The 22,718-nt window shown below is 37.5% G+C and overlaps 1 protein-coding gene across 3 annotated transcripts in view; it reads right to left on the reverse strand.

The window, feature by feature from the left end:
* The window catches only part of LOC105475040 (versican), a 110,687-nt gene that overhangs the window by 55,562 nt on the left and 32,407 nt on the right, over window positions 1-22,718 (reverse strand). For 2 of the 3 annotated variants that reach the window (XM_011729980.3, XM_011729978.3), the window contains exons 6-7: window positions 14,572-14,865; window positions 4,726-7,686 (exon numbers count right to left, since the gene is read on the reverse strand). In XM_011729980.3, coding sequence (XP_011728282.2) covers window positions 4,726-7,686; window positions 14,572-14,865 — 3,255 coding nt within the window. The remainder of the gene's footprint in view (window positions 1-4,725; window positions 7,687-14,571; window positions 14,866-22,718) is intronic. The other variant, XM_011729979.3, reaches the window with a different exon arrangement.

The raw sequence follows: 22,718 nt of genomic DNA on the forward strand, positions 1-22,718 counted from the left end.
GGCAGGGGGTGGTTGTTTTCTCAGAGCTCATCAGGGGAGAGAATCACTTTATAGCAAAAATGCTCCAAAGAGGGCCAGGGCTGCTAGACCCAATGCCAAGAATGTCAGGCTCAGTGTACCTTCGTTTGCCTATCTGCTTCCCCTAGTTGTCTTAGTTGTCTCACAAACTATCTTTGAGGTTTAGACATGATAATATATAGAAAAAGCGGTCTGAAAGTATCAAACCCAAAGTGTGAATTTGATGATGACTTAGTTTTGCACATACATGTGAGACTCTGACATACCATTATATATTATCTTGATGACATATAGGCATCAATAAGATTGAAACAATATTTGTTTAATGTGTTTTATTCAGCACCATGCATAGTGCTATTCAAAGGTAAATGTTAAATGTGTATCATTATAATGAGATAAAGATATAATCAGACCAATTTTTGAAATATTTTTACTTTTAATAACTTAATTCTCTCAGGAATGAGTCACTGTTTTTGCTTTATTTTGAATTGTCTAGATATCATTCTTTTTCTAGCTGTGTTCTAGGTACATGTTATTTTAGAAACCACCACAGGAGATGAGGAGGAGGTCCCAAGGGATTGAGGCTCCCCATGTCCCCCTAAAACATTAACCAACACAGCTACTCTTTTGTCTGTTCAAGATACGGGGGCTCTCGATAACATTTTGTTTGAAGAAAGGACCTGGATCTCATAATAACAAATCAGAAAATAATTTTTCTATAATTAAAACTTTCTATAAAATTCTATAAAAATAGGAAATATGTGATTTAAAAAAATTATATGAGACTATCTTAAATAAATATTACCTTCTAAAAAGTGATGACTTGGCTGGGTGCAGTGGCTCACGCCTGTAATCCCAACACTTTGGGAGGCCAAGGCAGGTGGATCACGAGGTCAGGAGTTCAAGACCAGCCAGGCCAAGATGCTGAAACCCTGTCCCTACCAAAAATACAAAAATTCGCCAGGCATAGTGGTGATCACCTGTAATCCCAGCTACTTGGGAGGCTGAGGCAGGAGAATCGCTTGAACCCAGGAGGCAGAGATTGCAAGGAGCCGAGATCACCCCACTGTACTCCAGCCTGGGTGACAGAGCAAGACTCCATCTCAAAAAAAAAAATGTGATGACTCTGCAATCAATGATGTAAATATTGGTATCTGCCCAGATGTCTCCTGCCCTCAGAGCCAATGTTCCTTGTTCTTTATCCTTTCCATAACACCATATTTAGACAATAAGTCTTTAGCTTTTTGTATATTTCTCAAAATCTAATTAATCTTTAATAGCATTACACTAATAATTTTACTAACATCTTAATCTTTCTATCATTTAATTTAATATTGCTTTGCATCTGCACACATACATTTGGGTAGATATAAGTTATAAAACTAGTAGGAAAAAGAACACCTAACAAGAGAGCATCAACCTGGTCTGACACATAGTAAGTAGCATATATGAATTTGTTTGTTAAAAAAGGTAATAAGCTGCCTATTTTAAGGTTATAACTATGAGCATTTGCATAATAACGTTGGTATTTAATATCCATACATTTCTAAATTATTCTTTGATTTAAAAATACCTGTTTGTCAGTTTTTAAAAACATTCGCAGTTCTGTTCCACTACCTTGTGACATTTTAGATGATTTAGAGGAGTGCTCTTTAAAAAAAAAAGTCTAGAGTTGAAGAAACTCTTCCTACACCTTCAAATTCTGGCCTTCATGCATGTTCACAAAGAAAGCCTTTCAATAATTTTTCAAAATGCAGGTGTGCAAATTACTCCTGAAATAGACAGGAGTAAAGTTTTCAGTATCCCCTGAACCACTGTTAAACACACCCCATAGCATTTTTCAGCTCATAAAACTTTTATGAGCTGAAAAGTTCCTTCAGATTTTTTTAACTGCTAACTACAGTTGCCCTCTAGCAACAGCACCGTAAGTTGCTATTAAGATCCATTTGAGCAAGTATAACATAAGTGTGTCCTGAGTAGCATGTTTTGTTTCATAGTAGTAAAAAAAAAAAAAAAAAAAAAAAGATTTATATGACTCGCTGAGTACAGCAAAAAATTATTGAATGCCTGGGTTTAGAATAGCATGGGTGGTATTTTTGCTTACTTGGATACACAGTATATATAAAGGTGTATTCTATTCCTGTGAATAGATTTATACAAGTTCACACACGCACCAAGGACTTTCCAGTCTGGAAAAGTGTGCCTTGATACATAAAAAGGTTGGTTCTCCAGGCACATGTGCACTTTTCCTTATTAAGGTATACACCTGCCTTGAAACTCATTAATTGAACATCTGCTTTAGGATTTTCCCTTGCCAAAGCTCAAAATGTTGGAAGATAAAATTTCTCATAGAAAATAAATAATATTAGTATAGGTGAGCAGTTAGAGGTGAGTAAACTTCATTGTCTTATGAAGACAATAAACAATGCTTTTAGTTAAGGAGAAGAGCATATACAGAACACATAAAAATACAGATGATGACAGGTAGGTAGGTAGGTAAGAAGGTAGGTAGGTAGATATGTAATTATTCCACAGATACATCCCCTCCCCTGTACACACATACACACACTCTCACATTAGAATTCTGCCTGACGGAAGTAACCAAGTATTGCACAGTTTTCTGACCCATTATTATTATACAAAACAAAATTAATCTGAAGGTGGATTATAGTTCCACATTTTAGAAGCAGAAGTAAGGAGAAGAAACACCTATATATGTCTCCCAGGTCTAGCTGAATCAAGTCCACAATTCGCTTATAAATATACACCTTTGTAATAAATTGTTTCAGGTTTAGCTTACTCAGACCCTCCATTTCCAGTAACCATTTATAACTTAGTTCTTTTTTTCTGATGACTGCCAATTCTTTCAGAGAGATCAAGTTTCACTTTTTCCATTTTGTAATTTGACTATCCTAACTTTAACTGGCAGTTTCCCACTTAGAAGAGTTTTTAAATGCAGAACATTTTTACTGGATTTTATACTATTCAACTCAACTTATTATCTACACTAACAGGATAATATCAATTGAAAAACAATCTGCATATCCATTCAAGTATTTGTTTGAATTATGAAACTAAGTGTTAGTAGTCATTTACTTTTTGCTTCTCTTTACTTTTTTTCTTTCATAGTTATATTCCTGTCTCTTTTCCAGCCTTACTAACGCAATCCTCATTCCGACTTCTTGGCAATTCATTTTCTCTTTCCTACACCAGTTCCGAGAGATGGAAAAGGATGTAGAAAAGAGGAAATATGTTATGATTTCCAAGAAACAATATCATTAGCAAGAAAATCATGATCAAATCCTAACCTTTTGAAACTATATTGGGAAGTGGAGATTAATTTTAATATTCTGTGGGTGTGTTCTCTTCTCTACTATTCACTGACAAGAAAGTTTTCACACGGAAAATTCTGGAGAGTAGAAACCTATAGAAGCCATGAAGTTTCCACCAACAGCACAACATGCAAACACACTTGACAATAACGCTACTTGTTTGTTTCCAATAGGTGCACTCCTGAGCACTCTAATGAGGATAGCATCAGTCTTCAGAAAAATGACACTTGAAAGGGAATATTCCAACAGCAAGATAGAAACCCTGCTTAAAAAAAAATTCTTCTATTCTGTCTTCTCAGAGCCAGGTCAAGAAAAACATGAATACTTATTCATTTAATTCTATATGAAAATGAGAATATAGCAAATTAACAAAAAAACAAGATCTTAATTTCTAAATTAGAAAGAGACAAACCTGAATTGATTTATTGAACTGCATTTGCTATATATTCTCAACTCAGTTCATCAAATGTAAAAGATGGTGGGGTCTCACCTTTAGACAGCAATAAATCATATTTTATCATGACAACTGCAAGTATTAATCAATGTAAACAAAGAGCTTTTACGGGTTCTGTCAGAGAGCTAAAATATTTGAGTGGAATAGAAGACATCACAAATATTCCTAGCGGTAAAATAATTAAATCATAAAATAAACAACGTTACAGCCTGGTTTTTAGGAAGCAAGGATAATGCATACATAGCCACCTTCTGAAATTATATTTAATACAATAAACTATAATACTCCCTACAACTAAGCTAGGCTGTATTTGCTCTAAATAGATAAAACCACAGTATAATACCCCAAAACAACAGCATAAGAATATGTTGCATTTACATTAAAATAACACTTACATTAGAGACCTATTACCCACCACACAAGCCATATAATAAACCTGTAAAATCCTGGAAAAGAAAAACCAAAGCAAACCTTTAAATATCTTTCTGTTAACCTTAGGGATATGCAAAACCATTTTAGCCATCCACATTGTAAGTACTGAAGGTTAATAGTTAAAGACCAATGGAATGTTAACACAGTCTAGTGCTACACTTGAGTAGTAATGTATGAAAAGACACTGAAATTAAAACATTTTGTTCTGCATGTTCTGAAGTGATGTAACAGTGATGATTTGGTTATATTAGATGACAAAGCAGGGCTTCTTATGACTTTTAACATAAAATTGTATCTAACATTCTTCCACATTGTTTAACATATTCTTCCAATTCTTGTATAAATATATGAAGCTAAAACATTTATTTTTCACACTCCAGTTATCTTCTAACGGCAGCATTTGGTATGTTGATTTTTTTTTTCCCAAAAGTAACTTTCAAGATAAAATGCGGATTGCCTTCAATGGCAGTCTAGAAAGCAAAGACTTACCTGTCTTGTTTTCTCTGACCTCAATAATATAAACATTAATGTCAGGGTGGAATTTTGTCCTTGCTGGGGGCTGTGGTGTAGAAAGTGCCTGAGGTCCAAAGGCCTCTTTGTCTTCCACAGTGGGTGGTCTTGTTGGCTGTGTAGTGGGAGGACTTGAAGTCGTGAAATACTCTCTATCAATATCGGTTTCTGTTTCCTTAGCTACAATATCTTCAAGGGTAGTGGGAGGAACATGAGATGTTGATTCTCCAATGATTACCATGTCACTGGTTGTTTCTTCACCAGGTTCCCTGTCGATGAGAGGCGGTTTCTTAGTGATCGCGGAAGATGGCTTGAGTGCTGAAGTTGTGTGAAGTCTGTCTACTGAACTGAAGGCAGTGGTAATATCACTTGGAACTGTGGCTTTGATTGTTGAAAATTCTATGAGTTCTGTGGCTTTGGGCTTTTCAAATAATCCTGAGCCTAAATCAATATCCTCTAGGGATATTTTCTCAGTAGTGGTTTCTTCCATAAGCTGGGTAACGTGGGTACTAAAAGGACTCAAAGATGATGTAAATCCTGTTGTACTACTACCTTCTGTTTCATATTTTTGTTCAGGCCCTGGACTTATAGATACTTTTGGCCCAATGCTTGGTGTTAGTGTTACCACTTCAACCGTTTTCACTTTGTGCTCAGTTATAGCACCTGGTGGATAAGACACACTGTGATCAATTTTTCCAACTGGAGTTGTTTCTAAAACTGGGACACTCTCAGAACCTGTCAACAATTCGTCTTCAGAGACTGTATACGCTGATCCATCACCCTCTTGTTCATCCAGTGGTGTTACTGCCTCCTTGGGAGTCCAAGCTGTAGAACTGAGAGCAGGAACTGGTTTCTCTGCAGTCTGTTCTTTCCAAGGGAATTCTTCCTGAGTTGTTTCCTCTGTGAGTTTTGTTGTTCTTATAGTTTCCGGAGAAATAGTCACTTCAAGGTGAGTCTGATCAATGACACGTATGTCTTGAGAGGGTTCACCTAGAACTTCATCTTCTGATGGAACAAAAGGTACTAACACTCCCCAGTCTGTCTTGGGAATTACAGAAAGAGGAATGGTATGGGAAGAGTCTACATAAGTAATAGGCTCTTGGGTGCTACTATAACTAACAAATGCTAATCCTTCTGCCTCTGAAGTGTGTGCAAGTTGGGGAACAGTAGATACTGACTTAGAGAGGTCCACATCTTCTACTTCACCCAAAGTACTTCCTTCCATGGTTGCATAAACTTGGCCTTCAGTGCTTGTGATAGGTGGAACTTTTTCTTCAGTTATAGAATCTCTCAAAGTTGACTTTTCTGCAATACCAATTGATGTAGTTGGCTGAAATCTAATTGTGAATTTTCCATGGACTGCTATGTCTTCATCAGTAATCTCCTCTAACTGCTTTTGAGTACTATCTGGAATAAGAGTAAATTCATCTGCTCCATCTTCAGTGAAACTTGGGATTTCTTTATCCTTTCCATTCATCCCCACAGTTGTGAGTAAGGCAGGGGGCAATTTTGAAGAGGCTGAAGGTTCTGTAGATTCTAAAGGCTTGGATGTTATATTATCTTCATCCCATGACCATTTTGATATGGTGGCCGCTTCAACACTTAAAGTACTATGGGTCAAATGCACTGTTGTAGTATTTTCATCATATTTTATAGTACCTGGAGTTGCTGTAAATTCTTCCTCCATATCTCTTACTTCTGTTGGCTCAGCACTTAACTTTGTTGTCAATGTTGGGAAATCAAAAGACTTGGTCATTTCCACAGAAGACTCTGTAACATGAATTGGCTCTGAGGGAGATGTAGAGAGTTTCATCCCAGAGAAGTCTTCTTCTTCTGTTTTTCCCATAAATGGGCTTTTAGTGATCTCTTCTTGTATTTCATCTGTATAAGTATCTGTTCTCATCTCTGGTATTAGTGTTTCTGTTCTTTCTCTTCTATGTGTCATTTCTGTTTGTGGAGAAGGATAAATAACTGTGGAAATTCCCTCTACTAATATTTTATCACCAGAATAAGGAAACAATTCTATTTCTGTATGATGCTGTGATGGAAAAGGTGTAGTAGACAGATATTTGCCAAAAAAATCTTCCGTTATCCTACCATTAGTTTCTCTCTGTTCCCAGTCATCCATGGATGATCCATTATTGTCAGGCATAATTAAAGGCAAAACAGTTGTGGATGCTAAGACTGTCTCCAAGTCCTCTAACTGAGTGTCGGTGGTGTCTTCTGAAGTCTTTGACACTGTAACGACTTCAGGCGTTTGGTCAAAGATCAAGGTGCTCTCATCAGATCCAACTGGAAGTGTTCTGTCTTCATCATCCTCTTCTCCCAAGGTGAATCCATAGTGACCTGTGGTTACCAATTCAGAAACAGTGCTTACCGTTTTCTTTTCAGTTTTGGATTCCAGGGTCATTCTTCCAGTTACAAATGGTGTTTCAGTTACAGGGAATTCCTTGGAAGGAATGTGCTTTAAAATTTCCATAGATGTTACCAAAGGACCCACTTCTATTTGTTCAATCTGTGTAACCGATTCTTGTGTTTGTGTATCTTCCACGACACCATCCCATGAATCGGTGGCATAATGAGAGACGACAGTTGTACTTTGGAGCACTTCGTCCTTAAATTCTGATATGTCTGGCTTTCCAAGAGGTCCTGAAGCAGAAGGTGAGTAGTCGTCCATATCCCAAGGCTTCTTGCTACTGCCAGTAGGTGTGAGTAATTTGGTGGCTAAACTATCTGTGACAGCCTGAGGTTGGACTGTGGCTTTCTGTTCAAAATCGACAATATTTCCCACGGGAGGGAACTCTGTTGGAATGACAGGTAATTCATCAACTAAAGGGATGATTGGTGTAGTTCTATCAGAAACCATTTGTGGTTCTTTGGATAAACTGGGTGATGCAGTTTCTGCGAGGATACTCAAATCGATGGTTGTAGCCTCTTTAGCTAGAAAAATAATTTCAAAGAGTTGATTAGATAAGTCACTAATAAAAAGTTGTATGCCCAGTGTTTGTTAAGTGTTCCTGAGTATTTTGCAGGGAGTATTTTGGGGTGACCCAGAAATGTTCTGTGATGGAGAGGAGTCTTAAAACTATACTGGAATTGACCCAGGGACAGATAATTGAACACTTAATAGTCATAAATTGATCAGTTGTTTTACGTTATAAGGGTTATCATTGCTTTTACCTAAAAGTATGCATGACTGTTATCAGTTAAGGAAAATTAATATTATAGAGTTTCAAGATAAGGAAAAGCTCCCAAAAATATAAATGCAGATTTTGGATACAGTAGATTGTTTATTTACCAGAAACTACAGTGTCAATTTGAAGCCTCACAGGAGAATTGAGTACTATTCTTCTGGAGGCTTCTGAACCCTGCCTCTAGCTTTCTCCACATACTCCCTTCTTTTGAAGTTGCTGTGCATTATCTCAGGGGAGAGGGTGTGCCTCAGATTGCAAAACAACAAAAAAGCCACATCAAATGTGTCCAAGTTACATATAAACCATTACATTGTCCATAATGTGGAGACTTTCATAAAAACAGGATATTAAAACTTTTTAATACCACTCTTCACTTGATCCCAGGTGTTGGACATGTGTCTTCATCTTTCTTTCAACTTCATGGTATAGATTTGTTTCTAATAAATTATAAAATGTGCCTGGCAGAGGCTGGTTGGCATTTATTGTAGTTCTACATTTTGTTCTATGTTCTACACACTCTGTTTGTATCTCCTAAGGATCTTGTTTTCAGGCTTACTTTAGCCTGAAACACAAATGTAGAACAGGAAATAAAGTACCCACATAATGTATTTTAGGTCTGTAATTACAAATCACTGAGAACAACCCTGAGCATCAGTAAGAACAGGCTCAGGCAATATAAAGTAACTTGTCATCATAAAATGCTGCATTAGAATGTCTCCAGATTTACAGAGAATGGCCTGGCCTGTTTAAAGAAATTTAAATTGTGTATAAAAGCAACAGTTTGTAAACAAGGTTCTTTCTCAACACAGGGAAAAGGCAGCAGCCTAGTATATAATGATTGTTTTATTTTTTAATTAAAAAAATCAGTATTTTTAAAAATAAAAACCTATTAATAGTTGCCACTGAACTCGAAAGAACTGTCCTGAAGAAACCTGCAGTTACTGTTTTGCTATATCCCATAGGACTTAAAGCTATATTTGTGAGTAAATGCTTGTTTGCCCTGAAAAGAGATGTAATAGCCATAGTATCTATAGTATCTTCTTTTTTACTTTTCATAATTCCAGAACAGGAGCCCTCAAAAAAACAAAACAGGCTACCTTTTAGCTCCATTTGCTCTGTAAAAACTTAATCATAAAAGGATATGATTTTATTGTAAATCAGACTAGGGCTGTAACAGGTTCCTTATTTTTTGTCTGGCACAAGCTGTTATTAGTTGTGGTCATTCCCCCAGACCATTTTAAAGCTCAGCCTCACTGATTTTATCATGAACATTTGATGGTTAGTTACATTATGATACATTTAAATATTCTTTAAAGTCTGCCATTATTTATCTTTCTAATATTAAAGCAAAACTAAACCAAAAAAGAATTGGAGTTTAAAAACATTAAATAACCTTTTCTTCCCCTTTTTAAAGTAAAGCTTTTTCTGCATTCATTTCCTGGAAGAAGCGTTGTTCTATTTTGATTGACATGAACAACTTAAAAACCCAAAATGTGGATGACTATTTTAATTCAATTCTCTATCCTCTGAAATTCCATAACCATTACTTCATTTAACTGCCAAATTTCATGTTTGTCTTATAACTGCATTCTTTGGGGAAATAGTAAAAAGATACATACAGAAAAAGTTCCCATGGAAACATAATATAAATACTTAGCAAACAGCATATTAGAGAAAATTTAATCATACTATTATTAATAGCAACAAAAAAGCTAAATTTACTTTTTCCCTCTGAGTATTTCCTTGGCTAATGAAATTAACTTAGAAACAGGTACAACTGCATGAGGGGCTGTGAATCCAGGCTTCCTATGTTCCAATCCAAGCTCTCTGATAGCAACTTTCTACAATGCTATGAAAATATGTTTATAGTGTTTTAAATATTGACTCATATTTTTAAAACTAAATAACTGGATTTCATTGTCAATTATTACTATGGAGTTTGCTGTTGCATTCCTTCCTCTAGTCCTGCTGTGTAATAAAGTAGTAGCAATATGTCCTAGAGAATCTGTTCTAGAAAGCCAGTATTGATGTGACTTTGTTTCCAAAAACAAGGGTTTTCAATAATTTTAGAGCCCTATTTAAAAAAAGAAAAGGTCTGCTTTTAATTAAGTTAATTAATTCTACTACTTGGAATGGAAAACCTCAGACTTCCTTTTCAGTTTGGGTGGCTTTTTCATCAACTTAACAGCTGATTTTGATCACAAGTCAGTGTATCTGAGGATCTGTGCCATTTGTTTCAGCCATTCCAGAAAAGGAAATAATTTTATAAAGCACAAATCTACAAAGAGATATTTTAAGAATAAATACCACTGTATTCATGATGACTATTGTAAAGATAAAAACAATTCCAGGTTATTCTAACAGTGTCCTTCCAATAGGTGCATTCACATGGAGATGTTTTGGTTCTGGAAAACTACCAGCATTCCTTCAACTTTATTATTGAGGAAGCCAACATAAATCAACACAATTCTTTTCCCACAAAAGTTCCTTTCCAACCTTTGCAGCTGTCTGCCCACAGATGTTTCACATCACTGTACTTATGGCATTTTTGTCCTATGGGCCATCTTCTCTGCTTCTGTTGCGAGACATGAGACAGATTTTCCTAATAAAACTTAAAACCCCTATTAGCAGCATGATACTCAATTTAACTCATTCCCATGCTATCTACATTATTGAGAAATGACTAATTTTAACTTGGTTCTTCTATATTAAATTTGTTATACATAACTAAATGTAAACATGGTTAGAAAACTGTAAAGATTGGAGCAGTGGAATTACAATTCAAACTATCTTTTTAAACTTGTATGAGTGATGGAATGCTAACAAATTCAATTCAGTAAACAGGAAACATTTCTAATATACCAATTGGGGAAAGGTTAGTTTTGACACATGTGGTCAGATTATGAACTAGGGCACACACAAAAAAGATAATGAACTAACCACAGGTTAGAAGGGCAGGCCAATTTTAACAGCGAATGAGTATATAGGATAGGATAGAAAGTGGTGGGAATTAATGTAGCCTTCTCTGGACCACCATTTTGATTTCCAAGCTTAATCATAAATAGAGGAATGTGAAAAACAATGATGAAACTTCAAAGCAAGAACCTATCAATGATTAGAAATTTGGAGGTTGAAACTGTAAAACAAGAAAATTGTTTCAGTTGGAGAAGATGCTGAGGGAAAAATAAACAGTTGTGATCAACAATAGAAAGGGCTGTTATTCAGATTTTGGTCTCCAACTCAAAAATGAAAACATGGGTTCAAATTCAAATGCAAAGTACTTAATTAGAAAAATTATCTGAGAGTGCAGGTCATGGAATATTAGAATGAGTTTTCTAGGAAACATGTTCCATCTCCCTCTCTGGAGATAATTAATAACATTCGGTGAGAGATGATCATGAGTCTTGAATGGTTTTGATTCACTTAAGTTTGGGGATGTATGAAATGATCTTTCAAAGCCTTATATAACTCTCCAACTTTCACAGAACTTGCTAAATTCTGAAGTCAAAAAAATAAATACGTTAAATTGTTTAATCATTAGGAGAAGATATACAGGAAAACTTTATCTTACAAAGACATTACTTTGCCTACTTTTCAAATTTATTTGAAAAGAATAAAGCCTAATTTTATATTTTCTGTCTGTCGTTGTGAATGTTTTAGTCAGTGACTTTGTGAGGTAAAGGGAATTAAAGCAAAGTAAGATTTGGCATTGTTCATTCACCAAGTGACTTAAAAAACACTTTCTACGTTTGGTAGAAGCAAACAAGAAAAATATGGTTATATTTCTAAATTCCTCTACATAACCAGCCAGCTGTATATCTCTGAAATCACTTTTGGAACTGTAGCTGAGGCCATGACTCTTAACAAATTTTACCCTTTAGTCACTACTTGACTATGTGGGAAAGGTGGACATCAATTAAGTCATTTCGAAAATATTTTTCAAATTATTTAAAAATATATACTAGGCCAGGAGCAGTGGCTCACTCCTGTGATCCCAGCATTTTGGGAGGCCGAAATGGGTGGATCACCTGAGGTCAGGAATTCGAGACCAACCTGATCAACATGGTGAAACCCCATCTCTGCTAAAAACACAAAATTAGCCGGGCATGGTGCTGTATGCCTGTAATCTCAGCTACTTGGGAGGCTGAGGCAGGAGAATCACTTGAACCTGGGAGGTGGAGGTTGCAGTGAGCTGAGATCGCACCATTGTACTCCGGCCTAGGCAACAAGAGCAAAACTCCATCTCAAAAAAAAAAAAAAAAAAAGTGTGTGTGTGTGTATATATATGTGTATATATATGTGTGTGTGTATATATATATACCCACACACTAAAAAAAAGTTTGAAAAATAAATTAGAAATTTTGGAAAACTATTGGCATTATGTGTGGTTTAAGAAAGGCTTCTAGGCCGGGCGCGGTGGCTCAAGCCTGTAATCCCAGCACTTTGGGAGGCCGAGGTGGGCGGATCACTAGGTCAGGAGATCAAGACCATCCTGGCTAACACAGTGAAACCCTGTCTCTACTAAAAAAGACAAAAAAATTAGCCGGTGTGGTGGTGGGCACCTGTAGTCCCAGCTACTTGGGAGGCTGAGGCAGGAGAATGGCGTAAACCCGGCAGGCGGAGCTTGAAGTGAGCGGAGATCGTGCCACTGCATTCCAGCCTGGGCAACAGAGCGAGACTCTGTCTCAAAAAAAAGAGAAAGGTTTCTATATGGCTAAACTCTTTTAACTTTCTATGTACTGAATGAATTCTGAATATAATAACATCTTAAGTAGGAAATAAATAAGAATCTAGCCACATGCTTAGGAGGGGAAGAAAGCAAAATATGAATCCATTATATTTACAAGTTATATACATGAAATGAATTAGAGAGATAAAAATGAATATAAGCTTTTAAACATTTTTTGAATTTTGTGCAGATTTTTAGTAGGTGGTTACTCTATTTAAACATAAGTACCTTGTTATTTCATGTGTATTTTTCAATTAAATAATTTAAAACACATCAGGATAAATTCTTTAATAATAGTCTTTGTGGCTATAGACAGGCTTTGATTTAAATTTTACCCACAGAGAGACGAAAAACGTTGTTTAAAAGTTTTCCAGTGCCAGTTTTATTAATAAAGCACAAGAAAATATCAAATAAGGAAGTCAGGCTGGATAATTCTACTCCTTCCCTAATTTAACCTCTCCAAGCCTTCCCCACAGCATACCAATCTGATTTTGTGCCTTAATTATGTCAGTCACGTAATGTAAAACTGATTTTAGAGCCTGAAGTACTTGAAAAATCATTGTTGTGACAATGTGGCTTAAAGGAATGTACATCTGTCTACTTTTAGAGATAAGGTTTATGTTATTGTTGTTTTCCTGAAAATGATTAAGGAAGAATTCTGTTGTTTCAGGGCCTGAGAACAAAAGCTAGCATTTCTACAGCCTTTATGGATTGACCAGCTTGTATCAAGCTAATACACAACACATGGCTTTAACACTCAAGTTGAGTCTAAGGGAGGAGATCCAAGCAGAGGCTTCTTAGTAGGAGATAAAAGTGTGAAAACAAACCTTTTGGTTGCACGAACATCCATTCTACTGACTACTTACAACATCACAGTCTGTGTCTTTTTGGTTGCTTAAAAATGCCTTTGTATTTCACTCTAGAAATCAATTATATAAGCTAGTACATTTTGTACTCATTTTAGTGACATATTGCTGTAACAAGATACATCGGAAATTTAGTCAAAATTGTTTACAAATTTGTTTCAACATAACCTGACTCTGTCTTGGATATACCCAAGGTCACCAAAATTCTGGGAGATCTTTGTTTAGCTAGCACAGTACAGATGGTTCAGTAAATATTCCAATGAGATGCTAGATTACTTGCTCGTTTAATTTGCATACTACAATTATGATACTTTATCATGTGACTATTGCTAACATTATTTGAGGACATCTGGAAAATTAAAATAATTATGAATGTTGAGAAACATTATTTAAAAAAACAATGTTAATTAGTAAACCTAAGTAAAGATACTCTGTTATAGGCTGCAAAGAACACATACTGTACTTCAATATGATATTACAGATGATTAGAAGGCATGAATTTCCATTACTTGAAATAAATGGAGATTTTTATTGATAGTATAGTTCGTTTTTAGTTATGACTTTTTGAGTATCCATGTCAGCTTCAAGTACTCACCTGTAATTACTAAAATTTAAATTCTCTGCCATCTCAAAGAAAGAGAGTGATACCAAAGACAAAATAAACAATCTTAAGGATTTAACTCAGCCTCACTTGGCCTCAGCACTGTAGCACCAATAAGCAAATTGCAAAATTTAGGGACTGCAATTAATATAAAATACTCAGAAATATGCTCTGTGGCTCTGGACAGAACAGAGCACAGTTAAAGCTTAACCTGATATTTCCTCACCCCTCTAAAAATCCATTTGTCAGAATTCCTGTGGTTTTAACCATATCACTGCTGTTCAGTTTGCTTGCTTTTGAAAATCACTGAACTGTTTCCATTCCGTGCACAAACTGCAAGACATGGAATCCATTCCAACGGCTAGTTGAACATCAATGCATGCTTCGAAGCATTTTTTTTAATCTGTAATTTTTAAAAAGGTATCAAACACTTACGTTTAAAGCAGTAGGCATCAAATCTGCTATCAGGGGGAGGGAAGCCTGTCTGGTTCTCAAAACGATACAGGGTTCTCACCCCAAGTAGACCACCTCCACACTGGGCCCTGGCCACAGTCACAGGGTGGCGCACGCTGGCATCCGACAGCCACCCGTAATCGCACTGGTCAAAGCCGTTCCTCCACGCCGCCTGGAGTTCCCCCACTGTTGCCAGCCTGGCGTCCTGGTTTTCACACTCTTTTGCGGCCTCCTCGAAGGTGAATTTACTGGGGGCAGTGAGGTGGAACACATCACCTGGAAAAAGAAGAGGGGAAAAAAAGCCCAAAGTTTTATTATTCATTCCTTTCCTGTTGGATAAATATGGTGGGGGAGCAATTGGAGAAGCATGTAATACTTTTTCATGGCAAGGTAGCAGCTTCTGATACTTTAAAGCAGAAAACATAATGGTGACTTAGCTTCGTTATAATTATGAATACATAATCATAAATAAAACATACCAGAGAAGTTTTATTCTGTACGTGTGTGTGTGTATATATTGGCCATAGAATCAGTCATTTGATAATAACATTTTATAATACATTCTTAAAAATAAACAAATCCTTCTGAGTGATTCTTTAGATTACTATCCAGGAATTTTTTTTTTTTTTTTTTTTTTTTTTTTTTTTTTAAAGCCTGCTATGTGCTTCCTAACACTGCATGTTGGAGGGGAAATTCTGCATTGAACTGCCACCACGGTTATTCCACTTTGTTTATCCTAAAATCCAATCGTAATTATCCGGCTTTCCTTCTCATTTATAACTACCAACAAAAAGAATTAACGCCATTAAATAAAAATAAAAAATAAAAATAAGAAAACCTCCAGAAATGTGAAGATGGAAAGAGCTCAGAGCGGTATGGAATTCTACTTCCTGCCTTCCCGTACCAGGAACAGGGCTGCCATGATGGTCAGGAAGGTTGTGGCCTGCACAGGAGCAGCGGGCCCAGTGTGTAGGGAGGGCCAAGGTCGCCTCCCTCTCAGCCAGCCAAAGAAACTGCAGCCTCTTTGGAGAAAGCCTTTGTTTCACTTGCTCTGCGCAGAGGGAGCACTTTTTGCTAATTCTTACAAAGACATCCCAAGTGCTAGCAGGGGCTTCAACTAGGTCAAGATACTTTTTTTTTTTTTTTTTTTTTTTTTAGGAGAATCGTTTGAACCCGGGAGGCAGAGGTTGCAGTGAGCTGAGATCGCACCACTGCACTCCAGCCTGGGCGACAGAGCGCGACTCCATATCAAAAAAAAAAAGAGAGAGAGAGAGAGAAAATACTACCCCCCTCCGCCACCGGCTCGGGTCCCAGATGGAGTCTCACCCTGTCGCCCAGGTTGGAGTGCAGTGGCACGATCTGGGCTCATTGCAACCTACACCTCCCGAGTTCAAGAGATTCTCCTGTCTCAGCCTCCCAAGTAGCTGGGATTACAGGCGCCTGCCACCATGCCCATCTAATTTTTGTATTTTTAGTAGAGACGGGGTTTTGCCATGTTGGCCAGGCTGGTCTCGAACTCCTGAACTCCTGATCCACCCGCCTCGGCCTCCCAAAGTGGTGAGATTGGTTAAACAGATTTTTTAATTTGCTGACTGATTAACAAGAAAAGGCTGGACAGTTGCTTTTTTTATTACTAAGTCTAATTAGCAGAGGGTATATTCATTATCATTTAACATGTTACAATGAAAGATTCTGGAAATTTTAGAGTTTATTAAATTGGACTTTTACTTAGCTAACTAACATAACAGTTTGCTGAAATAAATTCAACACAAATTAAATTATGTTTTTCACATGTGAGCAAAAGTAACCAAAGACAGAGGCAGAATTAGAGAATACCTAAGCCAATATTGCAGGCAAGAGGAGAAATGAAAACTGAAATAGAAAGTTAAAATGTTGATAGCCCACTATTGTAGCTGAGAGTCCTGTTTCCATCTCACTGAGGCTGACCTCTGATTCTATGATATATTAGACAACTGGGATCCAAAGAGCTGTCATGATTTGGATCTTCATCTGACTAAATCCAGATGTAACAAGCAATTGTTTAAAATGAATAGTGCTATTACTTTCTCTGAGTGGGCGATAGCACTATAAAACAAGAAAAATTAGTGATGGGGAAAATGGCCAAAGCACACATATCAGCTTTTCTCACTATATATCTAAAACTGCTATTGAGAAAACTAGGCCAAATTTCAGTGAGAGCTATTTGAAGAAGGGAGAGGGAAATTACTTTCACCTAACTGAAAGAAATGGTAGAGGTGAACATAGCTTTTTATTCTTAATTATCTAGTCTGGCAAAGGACAGTAATCTCAAATACAACAATACACTCAAAGAAAAAGTTCCCCCTCCCTGCTCTCACAGTGTCTCCCTTCCAAATAAATTTTAAAAGCATAAGGGTCACAGTGCCAGTTACATAGTATGTATTCAATAAGATTTGTTAAATGAATGGCTCTTCAAGTTCTTATTAAGAAGCTAGGTCTCTTTTTTCCCCCATCCTTCCTAACAGCACATTAAATAAAGCTAACTCTGCTACAAAGCTTTGGAGAGATGGCTGCTGCCTGAAACAGGCATTTTATCTCACCATAGACTTGGCTCAAAGCAACATGTAGAAAGGCAGAGAAATTACGTCACCCTGAACAGCCTCCTTCACCTCAGAATAACACTTGCCTGAGGCCTGAAAGGGCTGCAAGTGTAAAGAAGGCAGTGTGCCAACAGTTTTCCCTGAGAGGTAGAACCCTTGGACTTGTTATTACAGCTGGAATATTAGTTGTGTTGCCTTAGTTTCCTGCATTTCCTGAGATACTCCTACCTTAAGGCAAAACTACCATTCCTCTGAAGTAAGAAGTGTGATTGGCCAACCACAGCAGGGCAAATAAATATAATTAATTGAGTAAAACTCTGCTTCTCCAACTGCACTGTTAGTCTATCTATTGGGGGACATCAACTTCTCCAAGGAAGACCAGACCAAAGGGCTAATGAGGAAAAAATGGCAGCATGATTTCACGGGTAGCTGGTTTCCCAGTTTTAAACAGCAAACATGTTTGCAGTATTAAAAGAAAGAAAGGCTTCAGTAGGTGCTGGCCTGTTACAAAGAGAATTCTCTTAGTAGTAGTAAATCAGTTCTGACCTACTTACAAAACTTTTCATGTAGAAACTCTTGTTAAATCTGACTTTATATCAGAATATCAATTATTTAATTCACTTGTTTGAAGTATACAATTTTCAATTATTTGTTTGATACCCATAGAATGATCATTTTACTACTCTGATTAAATTGTTATCCCCAATGCCATTCGTCTTCCTTCCTTCCTTCCTTCCTTCCTTCCTTTTCAAAAAAGATGGAGTCTTGCTAAGTTGTCCAGGCAGGAGTGCAGTGGCTTTTCCCAGGCATGATCATAGCACACTCTGTCCTCAACTTCCTAGCCTCTGGCAATCCATCTTGCCTCAGATTCCTGAGGAGCTGGGACTACAGGCAGGCACCACTGTGCCCAACTTATCTTTTCAATTGTGTGTAGAAATTTTTCAAACTTTCCAAATAAAATTTTTATAAAACATATTGCAAGAAACATTACCACTGGGATTTTGATAATTCTGATGAAAAAAGGAAGATTTAACCAGAATCAATTGAGTTACTTTAAGGTGAGGATTAAAATAATTAATCTGTTAAGATAATGTGTGGTCGGTTATTTTATTCAGCAATAATTATTGTTTTATTACAGAATGAGAAAAGAAAAAAAAATACTTAAATTATGTTCTAAAAAATAACTATCTAAGCTTTCCTAAATCATAATTGTTTAGTGCGAACATAACCTTGCTCACCTCAAAAACCTAATGATACAGTGAAGCATTTACACTATAGAATTGAGTATGCCTTTAATCTCTTATAATTAACACCCAATCTATACCAAATGTGATAAGTTAAATGTCCAAACTTCTGTCCTTTCCATGTATCAACTCTCTATTATTAAGCAGGGACATCTGTACACAAATCTGTTTTATGGAATATTCTGGAAAACACTGCTCTAAAGACGTGTATTTTAATCAAGAAGAGGAATCTCAATTAACTTACAACATACATAACTTGGTACTAAGTTTCTGGTGTGTCTCAGCCTGTTTAAGATAGAAGCAAAGTGAGCAGACTGGGTACCCAGTCAGAATTGAAGCAGGAGACAACAAAGCAAAGTATATATGATGCCAGTTGCCTCCCAGGGTTATGTCAAAGACTGCAAGTGAGCAAAAAGGGGAATGAGGCAGAGCGGGGAACTCTGATGAAGGGTCTAAGACAGCAATTTAAGCTGAACATAGAAAGAGCTCATTACTTAAAAAGAAGCTCATTTTATACAAAGTAAACCAAGGTATGGCAGATAGCAACAGGCTTTCTCCTCAACAATAAATTCCAGGAATAAGTCTTTCAACCCCATATATCACAAAAAAAAATGCAGATTTTTAAGCTAAACATTATCTATTTCCACACTGAGAAAAGAAATGAAGATGTTAACATTTTCAAAGTTTCTATTGATCTATTTTCAGTCTTTAAATCCATAGTCAGGAATTATTTATAAGTCAAATTATATGTTGTAAACTATAGCACAGTGGAATGAAACTGGATAGAAATGAAGTCTGGGCCAGCAACAGAATTGTAAATCCAGGCTTGGTCCAAAAATGAATGGTCATAGAAGGATGCCTCCAAAGATAAAATCTAATGCCTAGAGGGAAAGTCAAATCAGGAACCCAAGGAATGGACAAAAGAGAAAGCCACTGATCACAGCAAACATGGGAAATCAGGCAAATCAAATAGGCAAGTTTGCTTAGTTGCTGTTTCTCAACATGATTTAATTGGCCCAGCTGTGTAAGCTCCTACCCAGAGGGTATCGTAAAGCTACCTTTTTACCTCTGATAAGAATAATAAAAGTTCTTCCTGAGTTTTTAATCACAGTACAACCTTTAGAGTTAGACGGGGAATGCACAGCATTCAGTGAGAGAAAATGCCTATTTTATTAGCATAGAACTAGGTTGTGTTCTCTCTCTGCTCCTGGATAGTTGTACCTGAAGAATTTAATGTACTTTTAGATTTACCGGATAGTTGCTCTCCTGGAAAACAAGCATCTTTTTTTTAGTTTGACAAGAAGCTTATTAATAAGTTCCAGGAGTAGCCTCATCAAAGCAGCTAAATTGATAGGACAATTATCAAAGTTGTAATTACAGCACAGATTTGGAACTTGTTTCTAAATGTTGCCTATCCATGAGAGAATGTTTTATTTTTCTCTAATTGAAAACAGTAAATAAAATGTCAACTGATATGATTTGGCTGTGTCCCCACCCAAATCTCAACTTGAATTGTATCTCCCAGAATTCCCACATGTTGTAGAAGGGACCCAGGGGAAGGTAATTGAATAATGGGGGCCAGTCTTTCCTGTGCTATTCTTATGATAGTTAACAAGTCTCAAAAGATCTGATGGGTTTATCAGGGATTTCTGCTTTTGCTTCCTCCTCATTTTCTCTTGCCACTGCCATGTAAGAAGTGCCTTTCACCTCCCGCCAAGATTCTGAGGCCTCCCCAGCCATGTGGAACTGTAAGTCTAATTAAACCTCTTTTTCTTCTCAGTCTCTGGTATGTCTTTATCAGCAGTGTAAAAATGAACTAATACAGTAAATTGGTACCAGTAGAGTGGGATGTTGCTGAAAAGATAACTGAAAATGCAGAAGCAATTTTGGAACTGGGTAACAGGCATAGATTAGAACCGTTTGGAGGGCTCAGAAGAAGATAGGAAAATGTGGGAAAGTTTGGAACTTCCTAGAGGCTTGTTGAATGGCTTTGCCCAAAATGCTGATAGCGATATTGACAATAAGGTCCAGGCTGAGTTGGTCTCAGATAAAGATGAGGGACTTGGGGACTGGAGGAAAGGTGACTCTTGTTATGTTTCAGCAAAGAGACTGGTAGCATTTTGCCCCTGCCCTAGAGATTTGTGGGAACTTTGAACTTGAAAAAGATGATTTAGGGTATGTGGCGGAAGAAATTTCTGAGCACCAAAGCATTCAAGACGTGACTTGGGTTCTGTTAAAGGCATTCAGTTTTATAAGGGAAGCAGAGCAAAAAAGTTTTGAAAAATTGCAGACTGACTATGCAATAGAAAAGAAAAACCCATTTTCTGGGAAGAAATTCAAGCCAGCTGCAGAAATTTGCATAAGTAGCAAGGAACCTAACGTTAATCCCCAAGACCATGGATAAAATGTCTTCGGGCCATGTCAGAGACCTTCACAGCAGCCCCTCCCATCACAAGGAAAAAGTGGTTTCATGGGCCAGGCCCAGGGTCCCCATGCTGTATGCAGATTGGGGAATTGGTACCCTGTGCCCTAGCCACTCAAACCATGGCTGAATAGGGCCAGTGTGCAGCTCAGGCTGTGGCTTCAGAGGGTGGAAGCCCCAAACCTTGGCAGCTTCCACATGGTGTTGAGCCTGTGGGTGCACAGATGTCAAGAACTGAGGTTGTGGAACCTCCGCCTAGATTTCATAAGATGTTTGGAAATGCCTAGATACCCGGGCAGAAGTTTGCTGCAGGGGTGGGGCCCTCATGGAGAACATCTGCTAGGGCAGTGCAGAAGGGAAATGTGGGGTTGGAGCCCCCAGACATAGTCCCCAAAGGGGCACTCCCTAGTGGAACTGTGAGAAGAGGGCCACCATCTTCCAGAATCCAGAATGGTAGATCCACTGACAGCTTGCACTGTGTGCCTGGAAAAGTCACAGACACTCAATGCTAGCCCATGAAAGTAGCCAAGAAGGAGGCTGTACCCTGCAAAGCCACAGGGGCAGAGCTGCCTGAGACCATAAGAACTTACCTCTTGCATCAGCATGACCTGGATGTGAGACCTGCAGTCAAAGGAGATCATTTTGGAGTTTTTCTTCCATGTGAAATGGTTGTATTTACCCAATACCTGTACCCCCACTGTATCTAGGACATAACTAGTTTGCTTTTGATTTTACAGACTCATAGGCAGAAGGGGCCTGCCTTGTCTCAAATGAGACTTTGGACTGGACTTTTGGGTTAATGCTGAAATGAGTTAAGACTTTGGGGAACTGTTGGGAAGGCATGATTGGTTTTGAAATGTGAGGACATGAGATTTGGAGGGGCCAGGGGTGGAACGATATGGTTTGGCTGTGTCCCCACCCAAATCTCAACTTGAATTGTATCTCACAGAATTCCCACGTGTTGTGGGAGGGACCCAGGGGAGGTTATGGAATCATGGGGGTCGGTCTTCCCCATGCTAGTCTTGTAATAGTTAATAAGTCTCATGAGATCTAATGGGTTTATCAGGGGTTTCTGCTTTTACTTCTTCCTCATTTTTTCTTGCTGCCACCATGTAAGAAGTGCCTTTCACCTCCCACCATGATTCTGAGGCCTCCCCAGCCATGTGGAACTGTAAGTCCAATTAAACCTCTTTTTCTTCCCAGTCTTGGGTATGTCTTTATCAGCAGCATGAAAATGGACTAATACATCAGGAAATATATCAAATATATTTTATATAAACAAAGTGATGCATTACTTAAGATGTCAGGTTTAAAGTAAGTTAAATTGTTATAATAAGAATTCATCAGGATGAGCGCAATGGCTCACGCCTGTAATCCTAGCACTTTGGGAGGACAAGGTGGGTGGATAATCTGAGGTCAGGAGTTCGAGGCCAGACTGGCCAGCACAGTGAAATCCTGTCTCTACTAAAAATACAAAAATTAGCCAGGCGTTGTGGTGCATGCCTGTAATCCTAGCTACTGGGTGGCTGAGGCAGGAAGATTGCTTGAACCCAGGAGGCAGAGGTTGCAGTGAGCTGAGATCGTGCCACTGAACTATAGCCTGGGCAACAGAGAGACTCCATCTCAAAAAAAAAAAAAAAAAAAATTCATCAAGGTACATACATATATATTCAGATTAGTGTACGTATAAAATATGATATATAACAGAGCCTTTCATGCATAGGATAATTTGCATATTCATATGGAAAGCATATGCAGTATCTTAAGCCATAGTTTTCCAAAATTTCAAATTAAATACATATAGCTTTGACATATTCCTGTTATTTCAACTTTCCAGGGATGCCCTAGAAGAAATTGGGAGACATGTTGTAAGACTTTAATATC

The sequence above is a fragment of the Macaca nemestrina genome, chromosome 6, assembly GCF_043159975.1.
Source record: "Macaca nemestrina isolate mMacNem1 chromosome 6, mMacNem.hap1, whole genome shotgun sequence".
Classification (NCBI taxonomy): domain Eukaryota; kingdom Metazoa; phylum Chordata; class Mammalia; order Primates; family Cercopithecidae; genus Macaca; species Macaca nemestrina.